The sequence below is a fragment of the Lissotriton helveticus genome, chromosome 12 (assembly GCF_964261635.1).
Source record: "Lissotriton helveticus chromosome 12, aLisHel1.1, whole genome shotgun sequence".
In the NCBI taxonomy this organism is placed as follows: Eukaryota; Metazoa; Chordata; class Amphibia; order Caudata; family Salamandridae; genus Lissotriton; species Lissotriton helveticus.
The window spans coordinates 829,787,395-829,811,231 of NC_136073.1; the positions used below are offsets into that span (position 1 = coordinate 829,787,395).

At 45.0% G+C, this 23,837-nt stretch overlaps 1 protein-coding gene across 1 annotated transcript in view; it reads left to right on the forward strand.

Annotated features, from left to right (window-relative positions):
* Nucleotides 1-3,344: 3,344 nt before the first annotated feature.
* LOC144797845 (solute carrier family 12 member 2-like) overlaps nucleotides 3,345-23,837 on the forward strand; it is a 157,528-nt gene continuing 137,035 nt past the window's right edge. Inside the window, 2 exon segments of the mRNA XM_078668653.1 lie at nucleotides 3,345-3,733; nucleotides 6,484-6,507. Of these exon segments, the coding sequence (XP_078524779.1) occupies nucleotides 3,374-3,733; nucleotides 6,484-6,507 (384 nt within the window). The 5' untranslated portion in view covers nucleotides 3,345-3,373.

A 23,837-nucleotide genomic window follows, 5' to 3' on the forward strand; every position in this document is an offset into this window, starting at 1 on the left:
ACAGAATAAGGTCCTGCCATTTGACTCTTTAGAACTGCTCTGCATCTCACCCTGATCCCTAGAGAAAGAACGTGAATGCCCTGTGACACTGTACAGCAAGGCTCCGCATCTTCTCTTTGCAGTTAGCTGACGCCCCTCCTGGAAGTGTCCTCTGCATTTTCTCCTTCTCTCTCTAAGGGGAGATGCTGCTCCAGCTCACCTCTTCCCCTACACTTCCTCCTCCCCCCCCCCCCCCCCCCCCGTGTCCTCCTCCTTGCCCCGTCTTCTCTCCACCTCTCACTAGTCTTGTACTCTTCTCTCCCACCCTTTGTTTAATGCTTCTCCGTTTTGTGTTCACCTCCTTCAGCATAGCATCATCTACTCTTGCGTCCTTTCTTCCTCTCCCCTTCCATTCCGTTGCATTATCCCTCCCCTATCTTACTTCTTCTCTACACTGGCTCTTCCTTTCCTCATTTATTCATCATAATGCACAATTGTTTCCTGCCTCCAACTCGGGTTCACCTCTCCTACGATTTCACTCTTTTAGAGAAGTGCTATTTTCTCTTCCTCTATTCGCCTCTCCTCCTCCATTGTGTTCCCTTCCTCCTCCCTCACTTCTCTTCTCTTCTCTTCTCTTCTCTTCTCTCCTTTTCTCTTCTCTTCTCTTCTCTCCTCTTCTCTTCTCTTCTCTTCTCTTCTCTTCACTCCTCTTCTCTTCTCTTCTCTTCTCTTCTCTTCACTCCTCTTCTTCCCTTTCTTCTACTCTTCATCACTAGCACCTTACCATGTGACTCCTCCTCTCTCTCACCCTTCTCTTCTTCTTTCCTCTGCCCTCTACTCCGCCCCTTTCTCCCTCCGGTCCACCAAGCCTCAGCTGCACTCCTCATACACCTGTAAGCAGCGAATGACGTCCCCTCCTTCACTCCTCTTCTCTTCACTTCACTTCACTTCTCTTCTCTCATTCTCTTCTCTTCTCTTCTCTTCTCTTCTCTTCTCTTCTCTTCTCTTCTCTTCTCTTCACTCCTCTTCTCTTCTCTTCTCTCTCCTTCTCTTCTTTCCTTTCTTCTACTCTTCATCACTAGCACCTTACCATGGGACTTCTCTCTCACCCTTCTCTTCTTCTTTCCTCTGCCCTCCGCCCCGCCCCTTTCTCTCTCCGGTCCACCAAGCCTCAGCTGCACTCCTCATACACCTGTAAGCAGCGAATGACGTCCCCCTCTGCCTCTGACAAGCGGGTCCCTGTCGGCCTGGCCTTTCATTGGCCAGCGGCGCCGTCGATCAGGCTGGGCGGGACTTGATGGGAAAGTGGTGCTGAAGCTGCAGCGAGGCAGGGATCGGACGGCGCCGCTCAGTGCGGAGCAGGCGGAGGGTGCGGGACGGCGGGCGGGGGTACCTAGAGCGGCCCTGGGCGCCGCCACAGCCCCGCGCCGGTGCCAACCCGGCACCACAGGAAGGACTGCACAGGGCAGCGTAGACCACACACTGGACGAGGGCACCGGGGGCGCGGCATCTCTCCATCACTGCCCCGACCGAGGGCAGCGCAGCCTCCGCCCGGAGCAGCACTGACCCACCGAGAGGGGAGCACAGAGCCACTCCGGGGGAGCACTGACCCACCCCTGGTGAGCACAGAGCCACTCTGGGGGAGCACACACCCGGCTTGAAGGAGCACTGACCCACCCTTGAAGGAGGACTGACACACCCCTGGAGGGGCACCGAACCACCCAGAGGGCAGCACAGAGCCACTCTGGGGGAGCACACACCCGGCTTGAAGGAGCACTGACCCACCCTTGAAGGAGGACTGACACACCCCTGGAGGGGCACCGAACCACCCAGAGAGGAGCACAGAACCACTCTGGGGGAGCACTGACCCTCCCCGAGGGGAGCACACACCCAGCTTGATGGAACACTGACCCACCCTTGAAGGAGCACTGACAGACCCCTGGAGGAGCACCGACCCACACACCCAGCTTGGATAAACACTGACCCACCCCTGTGACCCCCTATACCCCAGAGTCCTTGGGGCCCAGCGCCCATCCCCACGTCTCTCTGATTTGCATATACCTTCTGTGAGTGCACGTGAAGAGTGAATACCCAGACCGCCCGCCTCACCTCTGTAACCCAGTGAATTGCCCAGCTGCCCTTCTACCAGGCTTTGGGACCATCGATACCCCTTTGGCCTACCCCAAGACCATGGGACCACTGAAAGCCCCCCCTCGCCTGGGCATGGACTCATTGTTTCATAAACACCAGTAGTGTGCTTCCTCCTTGCTCCCTTACTAGGCCACTTCCGGTTCAGGGAGTACTGGCGAAACATTCACAGTTTCTTTCCTTGCCAGCAGTATGGTGCCCAGGTGAACTTCCGGCGTCCAGCGGCGTGAGGTGAAAGGGCAGCTGGCATTGCCGGTGCAAGGGCTGGTCTTGGTGAAAAGACTTTTTCAGAGACACAGCATGATGGACGAGGACCCCTGCTGGTGAAAAAAGGGAGCGCACTTGGGCAAAAACTCTATCAGAAGTTAGGCTGTGTGGACCACTGCACCTGCCTGAGATGGAGCCATCAGATGGAGCACTGAGGACCAAGCCTGGGATGCAGGAGAACCACAGCATCCTCCAGGAAGGGCCTGGGAAGCACCATGCGGATGCCCCAGGGAGGCAAGGGGCTCTGGTGGGGGTGGGAGACCGGAGATCAGGGCAAGAACCTCTGTCAGGGTCGTGGCAGGGTAGCCAAGGGCATAAGTTGGAAACACGTGTTAATACACTGGACCACAAGCCTGTAGTAGTGGCAGGGGGTGGTGTGTTGGCACAAGGACCCCTGGCAACGGTGGGGCGTGGCCTACTGGGGCAAGGGGCTGATGTGGAAGCAGAAGACGATGTATTGGGAAGGGGACATGTGGGGGAAGCAAAGTATGGTGGACTGTGTCCTGAGCCCGGGGTACAGCTAGGCGTACCCTGGGCTCAGGACACAGAGGAGGTGAGGAAACGTGCACCACAGCTAGGAACTGTGGTTGTGGTGGAGAGCCACCCACAGCGCAATACACCTGTGGGAAAAGCGGGTGGTGAACCACAGAGCAGAGGGGCAGAAGTTGATGTAGGTGTGGTAGGGCAAAGGTCTGTGGTGGAAGCAAGGGGTGGCAGACCGAGGGAAGTGTCTGGATTGAAGCGTGACATTGCAACGCGGGCCCATGTTCTGGAGGTGGAAAGTGGCGTACATGAGAAAGAACCTGTTGAGGATGGGACACTGAGACGGCAGCCGTTGGTGGCGGCAGACGGCTTGTTGAGGCAAGACTCTGCGGCAGACGGAGAAGGCTGCATGCTAGGGAATGGACCAATAGTAGAGGCAGTAGAGGGCATAATGAAGCGAGGGCATTTAGGGGAGAGCGGAGACAGCATCCCACAGATGGATCCAATGGTGGCCACCTGGGATGGCGCACTCAGGCACGGCTCAGGTACCGAGCAGGAAGGTGGTCCATTGGGCCGCGTCCAAGCCGCCAAGGGGGAATCTAAGGGTCGGTTCCGCGTGAACTTTGTTGATTCCGGGAGCACAAGCGCAGAGAGCATGGCTAAGACGGAGAGCGAAGGCAGCCTTGGGCCAAGCAACACATTCTACATGAGGACTTTTGGCCACAACACTATGGACGCCGTGCCGAGAATAGACCACTACAGGAACACCATGTCCGGCATCGTGGCCAAGATGGCGCGACCCAGTCTTGCAGAGCTGCACGACGAGCAGGTGAGAACACTTAACTTATTGCACAATGTGCACCGTCCCTACCTTGGACCAATTGCATAATGCGTTCATTGTTGTTTAATTTCCATGAGATCTACATCACAAAGTTTGATGATCCCAATGCAAGCTCACGCGTGTTGCTATATATCTTTTATCGCAACACACACATATGCCAGTGTGTCTCACATCACTCAATCTATGCTTGGCCTATCTGAAAATGGCTGTTGTGTGGTAGTTGGCCACATAAGGGTCACTCAAATGATGGCCCTGCCAAATGGGTCATAAGTTTGCATAGTGTCAGATGGCATAATATATGTATCCTAAGTTGCATATGTCACTGTATGGATTTTCAAAACTTCACATGACATGACACCAATCAACAATCAGGATTTAAAAAGTGCAACAATCACTCAATAGTGTATCCAGGCAGTTTGCCCACAGCAAGAGGATCACCCTACTCATTATGTCAGATCTGATTCAAGATCTGATGTTTTCAGAATTATGTTTTCACTATAAATTCTTTGGTCATAGGCACCAACACCAAGTGTTTGATTTTAAGTAAGTCCTGAAACGCCCACTATCACTTAGCAGATGGTGATATATTGAATATCCAGTGCTTCCAATGGATCACTGCGGCTTTGAATAATACTTTTTTTGTTTTCCACTTTTTCATATTTTTGAACACTCAAAGTTATACAAAGCTGGACTTTGTTAATTTTTTTGTTGAGATTTCCTTCTGTTGTTCGACAACCTTTCTACCAGGGTTAATTTGCTTCTCCACAAGTCAGCCAAGCCTGTATTCTGGAAGATGAACCTTGGATAATTCCTTCAAGACCACTCTAGACGAATTCATACGCAATATCTTATGTTAATTATATATATATGTGTTATTTGTATGGCGTAAACGTAGCCAAAAGGCAGTGGAGTGCTGTACTGGGTCAAAGGCAGAGATACAGCCAGGGAGGCATTGGGGGAGGTGAGTTCAGCCTATGAAGTTGGATTGTTACTTGGTCATGATGTAGTGTTCATTAAAGAGCTGCATCTTCAGGTCTGTCCTAAAGGGGAGCAGGGCTGTGATGTTCCTGATGTATGCAGGGATGTCCTTCTAGATACAGGGCGCATACACAGAAATGGCCTGTAGTCTCACTTTTCCTTTCTCGCTTCTTTCTTTCCAGTTGAAATATGTCCTGGATGTACGCGTGCAAAGAACCACCAGAAAACGAGAGCTGGTCAGGCGCATAGGAGGGAGCCAGTTGTGATGGCTATATAGACGATGAAGATTGTTTTGACGATGGTGCTGTATGGCAAGAGGGCCTAGTGGAGTTCTGTCAGTGTGGAGTTGATGTGGCTACCTTACTTTAAGCCCCTCATAAGGCACGCTGAAGCATGCGGGAATCCCTTAGTGGGGTTTGAGGGCATTGCTGCCACCCCGATGCAAGAGCATATAGGCTCGACAGCAGTCTGGGAGGAATGGTTACACCTTCATTATTAGACGGAACTGGGATTAGGTTGTCTTGGTTTCCTTAGGGTTGTGTTTCTTGAGGTTGAGTTCATGTTCAAAGTTGATCCAAGTAAGGTGGTTGAAAGTTGGGGTGAACTCTACCCAAGTTTATCCAGGATTGGAGTAGTTTCTGCTTGTTGTTCTTGGCAAATAGTGGGAATTCCACCTTGGTGGTGTTGAGGTTCCAGTAGGCGTTGGTTCATCCATATCTGAATGAGATGCAAGCAGTGTTTAAGGTGCTGGATGTCAGGAACGGAGGAGAAATATGAATGGAGTTACGTGCCAATAGCATATAGCGGAATTTTATTCATCTTATCGGTAAGTCGAGACCGAAGGAGATCCATAAAGATGTTGACGGTGATGAGGGACCAGATGTGATTCTGAAGACCTTTGCAGGTGCTAGGGGTCTTCTAGGCCCTGAAGGTGCCCATGTGTATGAGCTGGTGGGGGTTAAATCCCATTGGGGACCATAAAGTATGGATAAGGACAGGATGGGCCGGAGAGGTCCAGCAATGTCAGAAGGCAGGAGCTTACCCATGTCTATGGTCAGGGAAGGACCATCCATGGTTTGATTTGTAGCTCTCACAGCGCTCCGGTGGATTCTGAAGCCGGATTGGTCGTCATGAAGAAGACGTTTGCTCTTGACGTGATCATGGAGTTGAGCGTAGACGGTAATGATCTTACCGATGATCGGTAGGAGAGTGGTGAGCGGGTAACTGGCGAGGCCATCATGGTCTAGAGTGGGTTTATTGAGTAGTGAGAGGATGATGCCCACCTATTTGATTGTATCACAGGCATGCAATATTATATTCAAACCCTGATATAGTATACCTCCCTTCCTTGCCTGATTAATATCTAATACTCACTCTCAACTAAATGCTGTCGGAAGGATGAAATGTGATATCACTCTCATCTCATTTGTGTGATTCAGTTAGATTAGATTCTCTTTTGGAAACTGCCAGTAATTTTATTATTACATGTGCAACCTATACCTAATATTATCATTTATTATTATTATTAATAATACTACTACTACTAATAATAATGATGCTAATAATAATATTGTTTTTTGTTGGGGTGGTATCATTTGTTTGTAATTCTAGCCTTCTTCTAGCGTTCATTGTTTATGTTCGATTCATCCTGAATCAGCGCCTCCCTGCCTCACCTGGAGCACTGATGGAAAATAGAAAGATCACAACTCCTTGTCTCCAAGGTCAGGGAAGCTTTCCTTTTCTGCTGTAATAATAGCTCGTGATTTCCCAGGGGGGTCAATTGACAGAAGGCGCTATCTCCTGGCAACCCAGTCACTTATGTCAGCGCTATGACGGGATTGCTGAGGACACGGATAAAAGCTATCAGAGACTCTCTGAAGACACAGCACGCGCTTCACAGTATGTGTAGGAGAATTACACACGGTGTGACTGTACATCTTATATATCTCTGCTGCTATAGCATCTGCTGCTTTAAAACAAGAATTGGAAGTGCTGATAGGTCTGGTTTATGAATGAAAGTGACTTTTGTGTCAGTGATGGGGTTAGGCACTCCATAAGTCGTCATACATGCACTCGGGTACTCATCTTTGCACTCATTCATCCATTAATCCATCCACCGACTCATTTCTGCATTCATCCTCTGACACAACCACAATAAAATAAACAAAAACTCAATAACATATGCAAGATAAATGAAAACAATGCAAGTAGGAAAAAAACCACCTGCTGCTGTCGAAACAAGGCGGGCATATGCTTAGAATAATGATCATAGCAGTGGGTGTCCGCCTAGCAGAGGTGTTGTAAATAGTATATCATTGTGTTACAGTTCCATCATAGTCTTATAACTGCCTGGAGAGCTGCAGTCTCCTCTTAAGGAACATTTAAATAAAGAGAGATAAAACAAGGAAATGGAAGAGAGACTATAACACTAACAGTAGAAAATTAAAAACTAAAGGGTGGGCCAAACAGCCCTGGCACTGGAGCGCACTCATTGTCAGGTGGATGTACACATTAATTTGTAAAAAAAGAAGTTCCAAGGCCATTGTCAGGAGCCCACTGCAACTTGCAGCACCCATTGCCGGTACCAGCGCTGCCAATGACAGTACCAACAGAGCTACTAACCACCACACTACTACAACTGTAAAAATTCAGACTATTTAAGGCCCCAAAAGCAATAAGAATGCCTTGGGCAGTTGGTGTTAGTTTTTAATATATGTTTAATTAATAAACAACTGTTGTTCTGCCCATCTCTAAATTAAACAAACAACACTACCATGTGACAGTCTGTCATAAGTGCCGTTGTTGACAATTAAGTGCAAGTGCCGAGCACTGGAAACCACAGGCTCAAATTAAGCCCTGATATGATCAGAACATGCCATCATTCACAGGGCAAGAGAGGAAATGACTGATGTGGACTGAACCATTACCCCATGCAGTATGCTGTCACTGATGAAAGTAGAGGGGAAATGGCACTCAGACTGAGGTGACACAAATGCTGTCCTCTGTATGAATAATGTATGAATGTTTGTATTATTTATTGTTTTTTTATTCCAAGATCCTGGCAGACAGCTAAGAAGAGATTCTAGCAAGACAATTTACAGTGTAACTCTTCTACCCCAAGGGTTTGTGCGAGGTGGTTTCCAACACCAAAATCCCTCCCCAAAAATCAGTGACATTTCATGTAGCAAAATACCTCTATGTAGGCTATAATACAGAAAAATAGCAACCTTTGATTTGATTTTAACATGCTTTTCATAATCAATATGTTGAGCCTACTATGCTTAACTAACCTTTCATATTATGCAGATCAGACCTATGATGTTGAAAACATTTTCTCTAATGAACCAATCAGGCCAACTAGCGCATTACTGCTCCAGAACATTTTATTCAATATTTGAATTAGTGCTGGGGTGCGGTGTTATTGCATACAACTAGTTGGGGGAAGGGAGAGCATTATTGCTTTCGTTGCTTGACAAAGTTCGGGGTCATTGTACTGTTGAATGAGTAGTGGCATGGTGGGATCTTAGATCATTGCTGCTTGTACTCCGCGAAGGAGGGACTGGGTCATTACTACTACTACTACTAGTACTGTCCGCTGAGGATGCTATTACTATTCTGTATGAAAGAGCTTGTGGCCCGATTACTGGTTAAACCCGCGGCTAATTTTTATTCCACTGCCAGCTAACCCCCCCTTACTCATTCATACTTGTTTGTTTGGCAACTTTGAAAAGTTCCTGAAATTGATGAAGTTTGACAAAAAGGTGCCTGAAAAATCTCAAAAAAGCAGATTTAGAGAAAATGAACACACAATCTACTTTTGCTAGGAGAGATCACCTCTTAATACTTTGTTAGTATGAATCTTCTTCATACAAGCACGTATTGCAAAATTCACAAATGTTACACCTTCATCAAATTGTGAACTTCAGACAACACAATTTTAATGGTATTGCATACTTTAGACTATGTTGTCCGATTGGTTTTGCGTTTTCCATTTGGTTTTCCTTAACCTGCTGCCGCTTACAAAATAGGTTATTGTCATTTATACTAGTTCTCGGCAAAGTTTTCAAGACACCTATTTTTCCTTGTTAGTCCATTTCCGTCTATAGGATGTTGAATGTTCATGGACAGGACTACTGAGTAGGCCTCGGCGAAATTTTATTTGCGCTGGAGTAATTTAAGACATGTGTGTCTCTCTTTTGACGCAAAATTATTGAAAATTGCGTTCAGGTAATTATGAGTAATATGGCACAAAAAATCCTACCGCAGGAGCACAGGAACACTGAACGTGGCAAGTGCTAGTGTCTGCTACTGTTTGTGTTATATTGAATTTTTGTGCAAAATGTATCCTTAGGTCCATTTGGACATGGGGCGCATCTTTCACTAAGAACATTGCTCTAAATGCTGGATTATGCCACTTGTGTGATTGTGCTTAATCTCGCATAATTTTGCTATCATTTTGCATAATTACGCTAGAGCTAATTATGTAAGTTACACCCAACACTACTACTAAGGCATATCAATGTTTGATGTCTATCTGGCACATGCATCAAAGCTTTTTGCGATCACAAACGGTGAGATTCGCAAAAATCGTCCGTTTGCGATCGCAAAATTAGCTGTTGCGATACATCAAGGGTCAAGGCCCTCGCAATTGGAGAGTTCACATTTAATTGTGAGTTCTCAAATTGCAATTGCATTTAAGGAATCGCATTTTGCGATTCCTTAAATGCAATGCAAGAACCACTTTGAAATAGCGAATTCACTACTTGGGGACGCAAATTACCATGAACTTGAATTTAATGGTAATTTGCAAAAACTTTGAAAAATGCACTAAAGAGCATTTTTCAGAGTTGTAGGTTACACACACACATGTCCCTGGTACATGTGTGTGCGCAACATTTGTGCACAGATCAATTTCAGGGGTGCGACAGGGTGTCCTTTTTACACCCTTGCACCCTTGGAATTGCATGCGCAATTTGCGAGGACCTATTGGTACTCGCAAATTGCGCATGCAATTTCCCATTCATTCCTATGGGCCTTTAGGCCCATAGGAATGAATGGGAACCATTCCTTATTTGCGAATCGCAATTTGCGACTCGCAAATAAGGAATGTGTAGGAATCGCTATTTTTATAGCGTTTCCTACATGCATAGGCTTTTGCGAGTCGTTAATTGCGATTCCTTAATAATCGCAATTAAGGACTCGCAAAATCCTCGCTTGATGCATGTGCCTGTAAGGGAGATGAAGGTTTAAATCTCATCACACTTGTTTTGCTTCACTGATCTGCATTATGTGAGTGGCAGCCATTTTGACTATCATTCATGATGTCATTCTGTGTGTTCAGTGACAATGAATGAATGATCTAATTTTTGCACTAGGAGGGTGACTGTCGACAACTAGTAATAGACGTCAGTGATATTTTTTATTGAATATGTTAATAGGCCATGAGACTTTATCTAGCCTGTAAAGAAATGGAATGCCTATATGAATTGTACACTATAAAACATTAATAACTTGAGGCTAAATGTTTAACATTTCAAAAACCTTTGAGGATGATTTTTAAAGGGTAATGCTTGAACCTTGAGCTTGTTGAAAATGTGCTTTCAAATCATATTTCTAGGAATAAAAGCATAACATGTCCCTTAGAACCACCATGGAAGTAAGGAATAGCTGGCCTGATGTACTGCCTATTTTGCAGTCATAAACTCAGCAATTCTCAAAATCTGTGGCTTTGTGCCCGGCACATGGGTTTTAACCATGTATTAATCCCATTTTCGGACCCAACAGACTTTTACTGACTCCTAAAATGGGATTGCGAATTTGTATGTGATGTACCCATTTTTTGTGCAACTGTAGTACCATTGAAAACATTGAAAATGTGTTACTCCTGAACTGGGGTGGTAATACATTTACAAAAGGGAAAGGCCCCTTTTCTGATTTAGAAGAAAAGTTTGTTGGGAGGTAGCCGATGCTCGAGGGGAATTTCAAGCAAACTTATTAAAACGAGTAATTTTTTTATCAAACATAGCCCTGCTTCATTTAAGTGCTGTATTAAACAAAGTATACTATATTTAAATGTGATAGTAGACATGTTGGTCTGTTGACCCCAGCAGGCCACCATCCCAGTGATGCGATTCAGCCAGAATAAGTTGCTATTTGTTACCTACTTCATTAATATTCATGAGGTAGATCTGATTGAGGCCCACTCCACCTGGTAATTTTTTAAACAGACCTACTGGTGCATAGGCCAGTTTGCAAAATTCAACACTAGTCACAAAAATACTGATCGCAATGCACAACGGGTATTTTGCGACTACTATTTTGTATCAGGCCCAGTGTACCATAGCATGAACGTGACATGTTTTACAAACAGTGTAAAACAAAATAAGTAAAGTTTTCTACATTCCATCACTTTGAAATCCTGTTGCCCTGGGTAACAGTCTCTTTCTAGTAATCTCATTGGTATTCGGGGGTTCTGGTCATGCAGAGTGGTTTATCCTAATCTCTTCTCAGATTCCATTCCCTGTGGGGTAGGCCCCTGTTGCCTTCCTGTCATGCATTATAATTATTTCACATTAGTGGTTCAGGTACAAGGGCATGAGACCTGCTGTTATAAGAACAAAGTACTACTTAGGATGCCAGGAGTGGGTGTTAAGTTTGTAAATTGATAAGTAATATTATTCCAGGCTAATGAGTTGTCAAAGCTGAGCTTCTTTCATGCTGCATCAAGGTATCATTTTAGCATGACTTATGTGGATGTATTTGTCCCCATGGGTGGCTCTGGAAGGAAGCCAGTGCATTGATCCACACTAAAAGGCAGACAAGGCCCATGCAGAATACATGCTTTAATCTTCATTAGTCCAAGATGCCTCCTGTCCCAGCACAGCTCAGCCCTGCTCACTTTCTGCATTCCGAGCAGGAGGGTAGCTTTTGAGGCTGGGGGGTGTTACAACCCCTTAGCAAATTTATTTTCTGCTAAGTAGTTGGGTACAGATGCTTTCTGTCGGATATGGTAAGGTGTGTCGGATTTCACCAGGACTTTTTGCATAACCTCCCCCCTTAAAAAATGTATTTTCTGCTAAGTAGTTGGGTACAGGTGCTTTCTGTCGGATATGGTGAGGTGTCTGTCAGATTTCACCAGGACTTTTTGCATACACACAGATAGAACCGCACACACTCTCTCCCGCTCTGTTTTGAAAGTTTTCAATAATGTTATTAAAAAAAATATTGTGTTTTCTCTCACTTAGTACCCTTACCAATCCGCATTCGTCTCCCTGCCCACTGCCCCGTTAACCCCTCTCATGCACCCTGCTTCTCGTATAATGTATTTTAACATTATATGCCAGCGTGTTTGTTGGAAAATCTGAAGCCGACACCCCCCTAATCTTACTGACCAAGCCACGCCCCTGATTTTGAGTGACCCTGAAAGATTTCACCTACTTTCAAATGTTAGCTCTTCTCTTGGTTACCACTGCTACCCACAGAGCTCATGTGTGCCAACCCTGTGTTAAAACAAACTGAGTAATAACTTTTTGCAACCTACGTATGGGCCCGCCCATGAAAATCTTTTGCAGTCTGACCCCTGTGATTTGCAATATCACCGGGTTTGTGATTGAAAAAGTTTGTCAGCTTATAAAATGGGTTCTACAATCTTTCTGACTCTCAGTTCGGAGGGAAGTTATGGGGGTCTTCCCAATTGTGAGTTGTTATGAAAATGTATCATTGCTTAGCAACCAACTTTGGGGCCGCAAACCATTGATTAATTACCGAACCCCCAAGGTGGGGTAGTAAGTGATTCGGAAAGGGCAGCTTCCCATGTAGGAATTGTGTAATGTGATATTCTATTGTTATAGATGTTTTAACTCATGATTTATATGTTGGGTTTTTAATTGTTTTTATCTATTCACCTTATGAAATAAGTTGTTTGTGTATTATGTTTGTATTGTTCTTTTATGGCTTTTCTAAGCTGAATAAAATGTTGTGGCTGTGTCGGGCAGTCTAGGTGGAGGTGGGTGGTGCATCCTCGGGCATTAGTCCAGGGACAGAAGTCTACTGCCCCTCGCAGTCCTCATCTCTGCATTTGCAGCCTTTAGAGAGGGCACCAAAATGTGACCTAACTCATTAATATTCATGAGATGTGCTCTGAAGAGCTTCACTCACACTGTACAAGCTGATGGCAGCCCCATTGGCAGCCACTCACTCTTTTACTACTCTTTGCTGTACCGACTTCCTGTACGCCGAACGGCATGACAACTGCGACCAGGTGCTACCGTCTCCTCACTTCTGGTACCCAGTCTCAGAATGCCTCAATCTGCATCTCTTTCCAGTTCTTGCCTGCTGCCCTCTTTGTAGAGTAAGGGTACATATAGCTTTAGTCTCCTGTGAGTCCATACTGCAGATACAGACAGTGGCGGCCGGTGCCATTTATAAGCGGTAGGGCCACAAGTTTCTCCCTTGTCACTTAAAGAATGAATGGAATGCAAACTATTATGACCTCTTTGCATTCTGTTCATTTTTGGAGTGACAGAAAAGGAGTGCATACCGAAATTCAGCATTGTGGTGTTAACTACCTTTCATCAAGATTGCGAGTCTACTGCTCTGCTCACCCGGGTCCTCATGTGAGCGTTGCTGGTAACCTGGCTGTGGAACTTTGCCTACAAGAACCCAGCGCAGCCCAGCCCATTCCAATGCTGCTCTCTAAAATACAGAGTATTAGACTATGATTGAAGTGTATGAGAGCAGTGCTGGGATTGGATTGAGCAGGGCAACCTATCGTTCCGTCGAAGAGCAGAGATCTGCCGTCTCTGTCCTACATGCTCCCCAACAGTGCAGGATCAGAGGCCTTTAAAGTGCGCATGTCAGATTGGACTCACCAGAGCTTTTGTCCAGCCTGACATGCGCACTTTTAATTTACGGCAGTCCTTCGATCTATATTACGAAAGGAGGACCACGTCTCCTCCTCCTGCACTATACAACACCAGCTGCTGGTGCCGCTGCATAGTTTAAAAATGTTTTTACTGTTTGGCTCTTAAGTGGCGGGGCAACGCTCATGTGCCACTATTGATGAGCCACCGCTGGATACAGAACCACAGCATATCGCAGATGTTTACAATGAGCCATGAGAACATTGAGTTATGGCTGAAGGGTTATAGAAACATTCTGCTTTCTATTTTAGCACGCATCAAATAATTATGCCTGCTTCACATTATAGCATGCGTGGAACAATTGCTCCACCATGTGCCTGTTCTCTGCTTTGTAGGCAATATAGGCGTGTTGCCTTTTGAATGTTTGTGTTGTTTTTGCCACCAACACCATAGTGTGCCAGCATCACAAATGATGTTTTTTTTATATCTTCTTTATTCTGCCTCGCCCCGCTGTACGTTGCCTAGCAACACCTTTTCCACAGGGAACCTCTGCCCTTTTCTGCCTTCTCTGGGGTGTTTTGGTGGCAATAGTTAATCTTTTTCCTCTTCCTCATTCCCCTCCTATCATCCTGTGTCCCACATCACCAGCACCCGCCGCGTGGACTGCCCCTCAACGCGCCGTACATCTGGCTGCTGTGCTTTTACAGCAATAAGTGTGTGTATATATTCTATTCCTCCGTCCTACTCTGCTCCTCACAACCCACATTATCCACACAGATTGTCCATCCTCCCTCCTGCACTCCAGGGACACAAAGTGGTGACAGTTGTCGCTGTTATTTTTTTGGGGGGTCTCTTTCTGGCCCCCCACAACTCCCTGTGGTCCACCACCGTCTCTTATGTCATTGCATCTTGTGTCTCTCTGTAATCCAGAGTTCTCACCTCTGAGTCAAGGCACTGGCAGATGCTGTGGTTATTTATATTTTATTACCTACTTTTTGCATTGATTGTTCCAAGTAGAAGAGGCTGTTATAATCTTGGCTAGGGCCCATTTGCTGTTTGAGTTCTTTACACTCCAAATGTAAACTCACATCACCTGGGCTCTCGGCAAGGCCTCCGCAGAGCCCTCAAGTCTAGAGTCCCCAGAAGGGATCTCACCCGCTGCTGCACACACTCTAGGAGTGACACTGTCGTCCAAGGCGTTCAACTCACGCTCATTGAGTGACATTGGGCTCCTATTGGTAAACCGCCCAGCCAATGAGTGAGAATACTCTGTAGGGCATCAGATTCCCATCCAATAGAGGTACAGTACACCATGGTGCGAGACACACATCCAACAAGAGCGTCTGTAGTTGCACCAGTGCAAAGTTTGCGTAACACGGCCCATGGATTACGGAGCATACAGAAAACTTGTGATGGCTCAGATAGCTATTGGCTTTATTTTGTTTTTTCCTTGTCAAAAGATATTTCAAGATAAATGTGTTTATTTCTTTATTTATTTGAGAGTTTTTATATAGTGCTTCAAATCATTGGTGCCCATGGTATGTTCAGGAACGACTGATCCATGCTAGAAATACAGGATTTACCGGTTACAGCAATGTACATGCAGGGAGTCTAACGGAAAACAATTCCCAGGGTAAGCATCTGCTTTGAATAAACTGGCATAGAACAGAACCTCCTGGGCTTCCATTGGGTGCAACTGATTCAATGGAAGGCTGTTTGCAGTTCTAAGTTATTTATCATTCGGGGCGTGTTGGGGTCTCCTGGTGACGTCACTCTCTGGCTGTGTTGTGTAATGGCCCCCTCCCCAACCCTTTGTGGTGGGCCTTTAGCTCCATATTTTAATAATATAAATCAAGACCCAGAGTGCAACATGCTGTTGGCTAAAAATTAAGGTTTCCTCCATGAAGTCCATGAAGTGGGTCGACTGCATATTAACGAGTGATGTGTATGTCGTTTGTCAATCTTTTTTGCGGTGTTACCACTGAACAGCGAGAAGTCGCCCGCGCATCTACGCTTCACGCCCACACTGGTGCTCCAATTCATTCTGCTTCAGCTAGGAGGAAAGCGAACACACTGGAAATAAGATTCATTCGCACATTGAGAGGCACGCGTTGCTGTTCCATATTAATGGGGGTTTTGCTATTCCCTTAGGCGAGGCCTTGCTTTGGAATAATTAATACCCCTGGGGCTGCTGCTGGTGTGGCAGCAGCTAATTAGAGGGGACTCTGCTGTGACAGAGCCATTGTAAAATGTGTGTTCCACTGATAATAACTGCTTACAGCGCTTATATCAAGAAATACACCACCTCTGGGCGCTGCTCGGCACTCTGACCTAGATACGTTTATTTCTTAGCATATCATCATGTTTAAAACATCAAGGCATCATAAATGAGGCGGAATTATCATAATTGAGATAGCTGTACCAATAATGCCCACTTTCCTCTAAACTAGACTATTAACAGGATCCAAGGAATAGCTAGCGCCAAGACACCCATGGGTATTCATGCGCTTTATAAGTTATTTTAACATAACATAACAATTGTGCAGCTTAATACACAGCCAAACGAAATACCTCCAACTACTACTGGAAGTTAACACTGGGCTCCAGGGAGTAAGGTACTCACCATATACATGGCGGTTCAAGGCCACGTCAGGGAGGGTAAGCGCTATAACAAATCACAACACATACAAAACAATACAATGTAGATCCTGTTGGCAACCTGTCTTTGGTTGGCAAGACAGCGGCCATATTGGAATTCTGTACACTTGGTTTTGTGAAGCGCTAGGCTCCACAATCTCAAAGCGCTATCCAGTGGCATCAAAGATGAAAGTGCATATCTTTGGCACATAAACTATTAGTGCAGCCACTACACTGCCTTTGGCATTTGAGCCAGGCTAGCACTCCCTGGCCACTGCAGACACTTCCATGATCTTTTCTTGCAGCCACCATTGGTTGCTCGAGATGGGAGGCGGGTCTGAGCATCTGCTTTTGTTTTCAACTACTTTATTTTAACAAGGACCCAATGTTCCACCTATTTGACCACATTCGGGGAAACCCATCAGACTCGTCCTTGCACTTTCATGGAAACAGGGTTTAAAAGCCCTTAATCACTCCATTAGCACATCCAAGAAAAAAACAAAAAAAAGCAGGAAACAAAAGTAAGTATTTTCTTATGAGGCTGCACATTAGTACAGCTCATTACCAGGGAGGAGATGATTCACAAGTACAAGTCTGACCCCCCAAGGCCGCATCAGGCCGGATCATGCAATATTTATTGGCCTTGATGGACGGAATGCAGACAGCCATGAATAACTTGCACAAAAGGTTATCTTGAAACCTGCCCTAATGGAGCATTAACTTTGGCATAAGTGCCAGGCATCAAACTGTGTTTCTTTTCCAAGAATTGTTCTGTAGAAGGGCTCACGAGGGCAATCGTCACAGTCATAAGAATCCAGAATTGTAGCAATGCATATGGCTCTCTCTATAGAACTACTGCTTAAAGATATGTATGGATGGGACGTTTTCTTCCTTAAAGTTACCCTCTTGCTTTGCTGGAACCTCCGGCCCCATGGATGAAATGTGCTGCGCCCTCGTGAATCCTGGCCTGAACCGGAGGCAGATATTCAAGGGTGAAATACCATACTGTACTCTATTAAAGTGTCTTTGTGATTTGCAATGAGAACACTGTGATTCCTTGCGACTTGCAATCAAAAAGGATTTGCAATAAGGAATTCCTCTCTTCTTTGGGGGTGTATCCAAGGTGTTACAGTTACTGCTGCTACAGAGTAACCCTGGGCGAAGCACTACGCTACGCTCGCGGAGTTTGCGAAGTTTTCGCAACTTCGCACTACGCGAGCTGCACGTAGCACAGTGCGAACATGTGTAGTGCAGCGGTCATTTTTTGCTTGTTCGCGGTCCTGAACGTCATGTTCGCGACCGCGAGCAAGCAAAATGACATCCCGGCGAGATTCTCAACGCGAGGGGGTCAGGTTTCTCATTGTGAGTGGTTGCGCATGCTCGCGACCGCTCTCAATGAGAAAGTACCTGTTCGCGTTGAGAAAGCTGCCGCTCGAGTAATAATCTACTCGAGCAGCAGAAAACTACAGCTCGCACTGTGCAAGATGCTGTTTTTTCAATGCTTGCACAGTGCCGGATGCTTGTCCGCACTGTGCAATCATTGTAAACGCATCTTGCACAGTGCGAACATGCTACTACGCAGCTCGCGTAGTGCTACGTGAAGTTCGCGTAGTGCGAAGTGCACTTCGCGTAGCTTCGCGTAGCGCTAATTCGCGAACTACGCCCACCCTTACTACAGGTAATATGTAAAAAACAAATGATGCCATGGACACCAATACCACACTTTTAGTACTAGGTGGGGTAGCTTAATTATCCCATCCTATGACAAATATATTATCTAGAACAACATAAATTCTTGTATTTGTTTTTTGTGAAGCTTCCCACCTCCGGACAGAACACACAATGTATTATTTTACTTATTTACTTATTCAGTTTAATTGAAAAAGAATTGGATTTAGGCTAATATGTTTTTTTTATATGCCCTTTTTCTACGTATAAACGAACAAACACATATATATACACACACACATCACTTTTTACATAAATATATACAAACTGTTATACATACATTAATCTGTTGACATTTCTTTTTCAATCGTAGTAGCCCAATTTCTTTCTAAAGGATGGTTACACCATGTTAAGACTCAGCATTCCTTCTCGAGTAAGATCAACCAGACCTACAAACAAGAGGTGTAACAAGTCTATATCTTTTTTAGACCTGTCTTTAGTCCTTTGCCCCTTGCCAACAAAAATGTATTTTCTTTACAACTTAAAATATTTTGGCTGGTGTCTTCTTTGAACACAATGTCGACGCGTTTCAGCCCTCACAATATGGGCCTCATCAGGACTCGGGCTAACGAGATATTCCGTCGTTATCTGGCCTTCAAATTATATATGTGTCCTTGTAAACTCTCTTATTCCGTCAGGGGAAACTATTTTTTGCATATCAGTCACTATGCATTATTCCGATGTTGCTTCTCTTATTTTTATTTTTGGTGGAGGGGGGCCTTCGTGTTGTGTGGTTCCCTTACATAAATGCCACAGTTTATCTTCACGACACACCTAAATCGCGTCCGCAGTCTCTAGTTATTTAATGGGCATGCCATCTAACCCACAGTGGCCGGCTCATACATCCTAAAGGTCGTGTCCTGGCTTTTCCCTCTGCGTACTTTTTAATATTCTGAGAGTTCCGTAGTGTGTACACCTCTTTACCAACGCGAACCGACTCCTACTGCCGATCCTTACTACAGAGCATCAAATGGTCATGTGCTGTGTCCTTGTCAGTCTGTCTGTAGCCCTTCACACAGCGACACTGGTCGATGAGAGACTAACGCTAATGTGTACACTACAGCTGTGAACATTTGAAGAAGGGGACAGCGCCCGTGCTTAATTTGAGCTGGTGACTTCCGGTGTTCGGCACTGGCACTTTATCGACGACACCTGCACTTAATTGCCGAAGCTGCACTTGTTCGAGCTGCCACATGGTGCCACTGTTTGTTTAATTTAAAGATGAGCAGAAAAACAGTTGTTTGTTAATTGAATATACATTAAAACAACCAATACCTTCCAACCAAGCCATTCTTAAACCTTTGGCAGCCTCGAACAGTCTGAAATGTCACACTGGTAGCAGTGTGATGGATAGCAGTTGTCTAAGTACAGTGGCAATGTGTGGTGCGAACTGCGCGGTCTCTTGACGAGGGTGCTAGCACTAATTGTTTTACAAATTAAGCACTGTAAACAGTGCCTAATTTGTAAAATAATTAGTTCTGGAGCTTAAAGTCTTGTCCCAGGAGCGAGGGCTATCAAATGTCGGAGTGCCGAATACCAAGACAGTCTAGTCTTAATTCCACAGTATGCAACTTTTATCCGCCACCAGGCACACCCTGGCACTTAATTTGACTGTTACAGTTTCTTTTTCATCCCTGTTCTTCCATTTATCACAGTTTTCTGTCGTCCTCTGCCTCTTTCATTCGTGCTTCTGTGTTTTTCTCTCTCTTGTTCTGGGTCAGTCTGATGATGAACAATAAGTGCTGTCCTCAAAAATGAGGGCCGGTGGTCCCCACCGTCAACTGCATGCCCAAATTAGGCGATGGGCAGTTGTCACCATGGAAATGGTGACCCTGATGCCAGTAATTATTTAAGAAACAAAAACAGGTGCTCTGCCAAAAAAGTTTTCCTAGGAGCCTTCCACCAATGCTTATGAATGCTGAGGCTTCCAGATCTGAAGATCTCCCTAATCGCGATTCCACCACTTGGCAAATGTTTCCGCCACACACTTCCTGATTCTTTATCTAACTTGTGCATGTTCTCTTTCATCCCTTTGAAACTGTTCTTCTATCGTTCTCTTTTTTTTTCTCCTTCTATCTCCCTTAACTTCCTTTCTGTCTCTTGGGCCATAGTCTGATGCTTCAAAGTAAGTCTGGGGACCAGAAATAAGTGCAGTGCCACCACCAACAGCAACCATCAACAATCACCACCAACAGCCACCACCAACAGCTACCATCAACAATCACCACCAACAACCACCACCAACAGCCACCACCAACAACTCACCACCAACAGCCACCACCAACAACCACCTCCAACAGCAACCATCAACAACCACCACTAACAACCACCAACAACAACCCACCACCAACAGCAACCATCAACAATCACCACCAACAATCACCACGATGGTTTGTTTAACAGTATGTCTCTGCTTGGTGTCTGCATTAGCTATGTATGCACTTCTATATTTTATATAGCTCAAATATGTCACTTTTTTGCGGTCTAGCCAAAAGGCTCCTTATGAATATACTTAGGGTGACTTTACATAGGTGGGTGGGGCATGAACAGCAGATTGGAGTTCGTATTATAGAAAGCATTTGGAGGGAGAAAACCATGTACCCACCTGGGCCTGGGTTGTTCAGAGTCCTGGAAGATTTCCCCTCTGAGGCATTACCCAGTTGCTGCATCCAGTCTCTTTGCAAGCTTAGTCGAAGGCTTTTGCAAATAGTTCAATTTTCAGAGATTTTCGGAAGAACCCTGTTGCTGCTCTGGACAGTAGCTTTTGGCACCATGAAAATTCCTCCCTGTGCTGCTGTGTTTATCACCTCTGAGCAGAGCACCAAGGGGACACGAACATGAACCTTATCGCCGCGCTCCACCGAGGACCCCACTGAGTGCACAGTCATGAGTAAAGTTTTTACTCTTTCTTCACTCACATGGTTGGCACTTCACAATGTATATGACCTCGCACTGACCATATCAGATGTCCCCCTACCTTTGGTCCTGACGAGACCCTCTATTCACCACAAGGTCGAAACGCCGTTGACGCAAAAAGGAAACAAACTTTGCAGTCAGCACTTATGATTGTAATGAGTGTCTGTCTATCGCTTCTGTTAATTATCCAGAATAGTCGTTTTTCTTCCTACAATACACTGTTGAGAAATCCTGTAAATATTGTCAAACGTAAACACATTAGTTTTGTTTAGTTTCTTTGGTTCTTTTTTGAAACACTGGGACACCTTTGCACTGTAACAATTTTGTAAAATGTATATAATTTGAAGTGTCTTTATAATACAATTGCTCTATCCAAATTCTTCGCTGTCAGCTGCCTTTTCTCGCTAATATCACCCATAACCCTTATAGTATATTTGCTATTATGCTTTATTTTTTATTATATCAAGTAATTATATTGCTCCACTGGAACCGTTGCTTCTTCAACGTGAGCGTAAGGTTTCTCGAAGCGAGCGGTAGCGACCTGCCTCGACCGCCCACGTTGAGAAATTTTAACGGGAGGTGGTCTGGAGTACGATTTTCCTTGCTCGCGTTCGACCAACTTAACGATGGTGTGCAGCACGAGAGAAAAACTCTGCTCCGTGCTGCTATGTGAAGTTTTTTGGAACTCCGTGCTCTATGCTGAGCGGAATTTCACTCCCAGGCCAAAATATTGTCGAGAACGGTAATTCTGGGTGAGGAGTTACATAACATAACAGGTGTATTTATAAAGCACAGGATTACCTGAAGGTGTCCTGCTGCTGAATAACAGATGTTTATTGTTACCCAACTCAATGGTACTCATTTTATCGACCTCAAATGGATGAAAGTCTGAGTGGACCCGGCAGGATTTGAACCTGTGACCATGAGATCGAACACAGGCCCCTGCAGTGGCTTCTTTAGTCCACTGAGCCACCAGACCAGGCTAATTACTAGTTACCATCCTACCATTACCATTCAGCCTGCAATTGGCCCTTTAAACGTTTGAAAAATATGTAGATGAGTTACATAGACCTTATAAAACATCTGTTTGACTAAAAATTGTGACTTTTTTGGTAGTAATATATTCTACTTCCCCCTGCAAGTGATTACAACATGCTCCTTTGTAATTTGTGCCTAAGGAAGGTAATTTCAATAGGGCCAATCTACAAAATCATTTATTGGCTTTGGAAGTAGTGCTACAGGAATACTCTTTTACGTACTCTCACAAGCCATCGACACCTGCAACATCCATCTCCCAACGCTGAGTCCTTTCTATGTGGAGAGGTATTGTGACCTGTGCAGACTTTGGCACCATTTCAGCAATCCCTGATGACTTTTCTCTGCTCCTTACTACTTTTTGCTCTCTACTGATGACCACCTAAACCCAGAAACACGTGTCTAGAGATAACAGCACTACCTGCACCAACTTTGGTGAAAGACTGCAGCAACTTTGAAAGTAAGCGTACTGCATTTACCAGGATGCAATGGGGTGAACTGTGCTGGGATGAGAGGCAGTGTGCTCCGTCCCCCCTCCTTTCTATGTGTACTAACCGTATAGGAATATTCCATGAATATTCCCATTTTATTCTCGTTTAGATATTTTTGGGCCCATTCATAAAATTATGTAAAAGTGATAAAGAGTAATGGAGGAGTAACATTTACGTACTCCAAAATGCTTTGTGAATAAGCCCCTTAATCATCATACCGGGATACACCGACTAGGTGTAACCATGCACTTTACAAATGATTTTATTATTAAGATGGGTTAGAAGAACACAGCTCCTGTTGCATGTTGCCTTCAGCTGCTGTGGTCTTCACACCCCTGAATGCAGACACCAGTGTGAAGCTCTTCCTGCTTCAGGCTCTAGGCTCTGTACTCCCCAGAGAGGAAAGAGCTGCCGGCGGATTAACATTTGGTTATTTTAAGCACCGGTGAGCTGGAATAATTATCCCTTGGAGATACAATTAAACCTTGAAATCTTTTACAAACCAGAACAGATCACAAAAGGATTGACAATTCTTTTTTTTCAATTTCCTCTAGTTTTTTTAATTTTTTTATCTTCTACTATTATGTACGGATTGAAGAGAGAAAAGAAAGGTGGCAGAAGAAGACAAATATGAAAATAACTTTAACATGCCCATCAGAGTTTTTCTACTGCCGTTCTTTTGAGATCACCACAAGTATACTTTTTCAGCCCTAAAAAGGTTGAACATTAATGTAAGGTACTTGTGTTTTTATGCAAATGCCTTGCGCATTTTGTTGTAATGTATTGGTCTGTTCCTTCTCTCCCCCTCTTTCTTCCTTTGCATGCCTTGGTTTGTTCGTGTTTCATAACTCTGCTAATGGAATGACCAGGCAACCCCCTCATGAGGGTTCTATACCTGAGGGGAGGCAGCTCTTCAGTTCTCAATTAAACCTATGCTTTCTTCTAATATGTGGTGTCTATTTTTAACACATTTACTAAGGGAATCGCGTTCTGTCATTTTTGTCATCCCAGTTGAAACCTCACTGGACCTGTGTGACCATTATCAAACATTCTCCATCTTGCTGGTAGAGGGGATTCATGGGCTTTTTAAGCCCCTGCCCCCTTCAATACTATTGAACATTGCCCATTGTCCCTTAACCTATCTTCAATCCTATTGGCTGGACTAGTCTCAAGGCGGGACATGTGTTGAGATGTACATGGTAACTCAGTCCTGTCCTTTTTTGTGTGTCAGCGGTTGCAGCTGGTGGAAACCCGGCACGCATTTTCAGTACTGGGACTAACTTAACATCATCAGACTTTGACCCAGAGGAAGAGGGACAAAGGTAAAAATGGGAGAGAGAAAGATGAGGAGACAAATATAAAACAGCAACAAGTAGGCATGAGGCAGAATTCAGTGCAGCTCTCCCAAATAGGGTATAACACGTGGAATTTGGGCCTACTGCACCAAAATATGTGTAGTCAGGTATTTTCTGG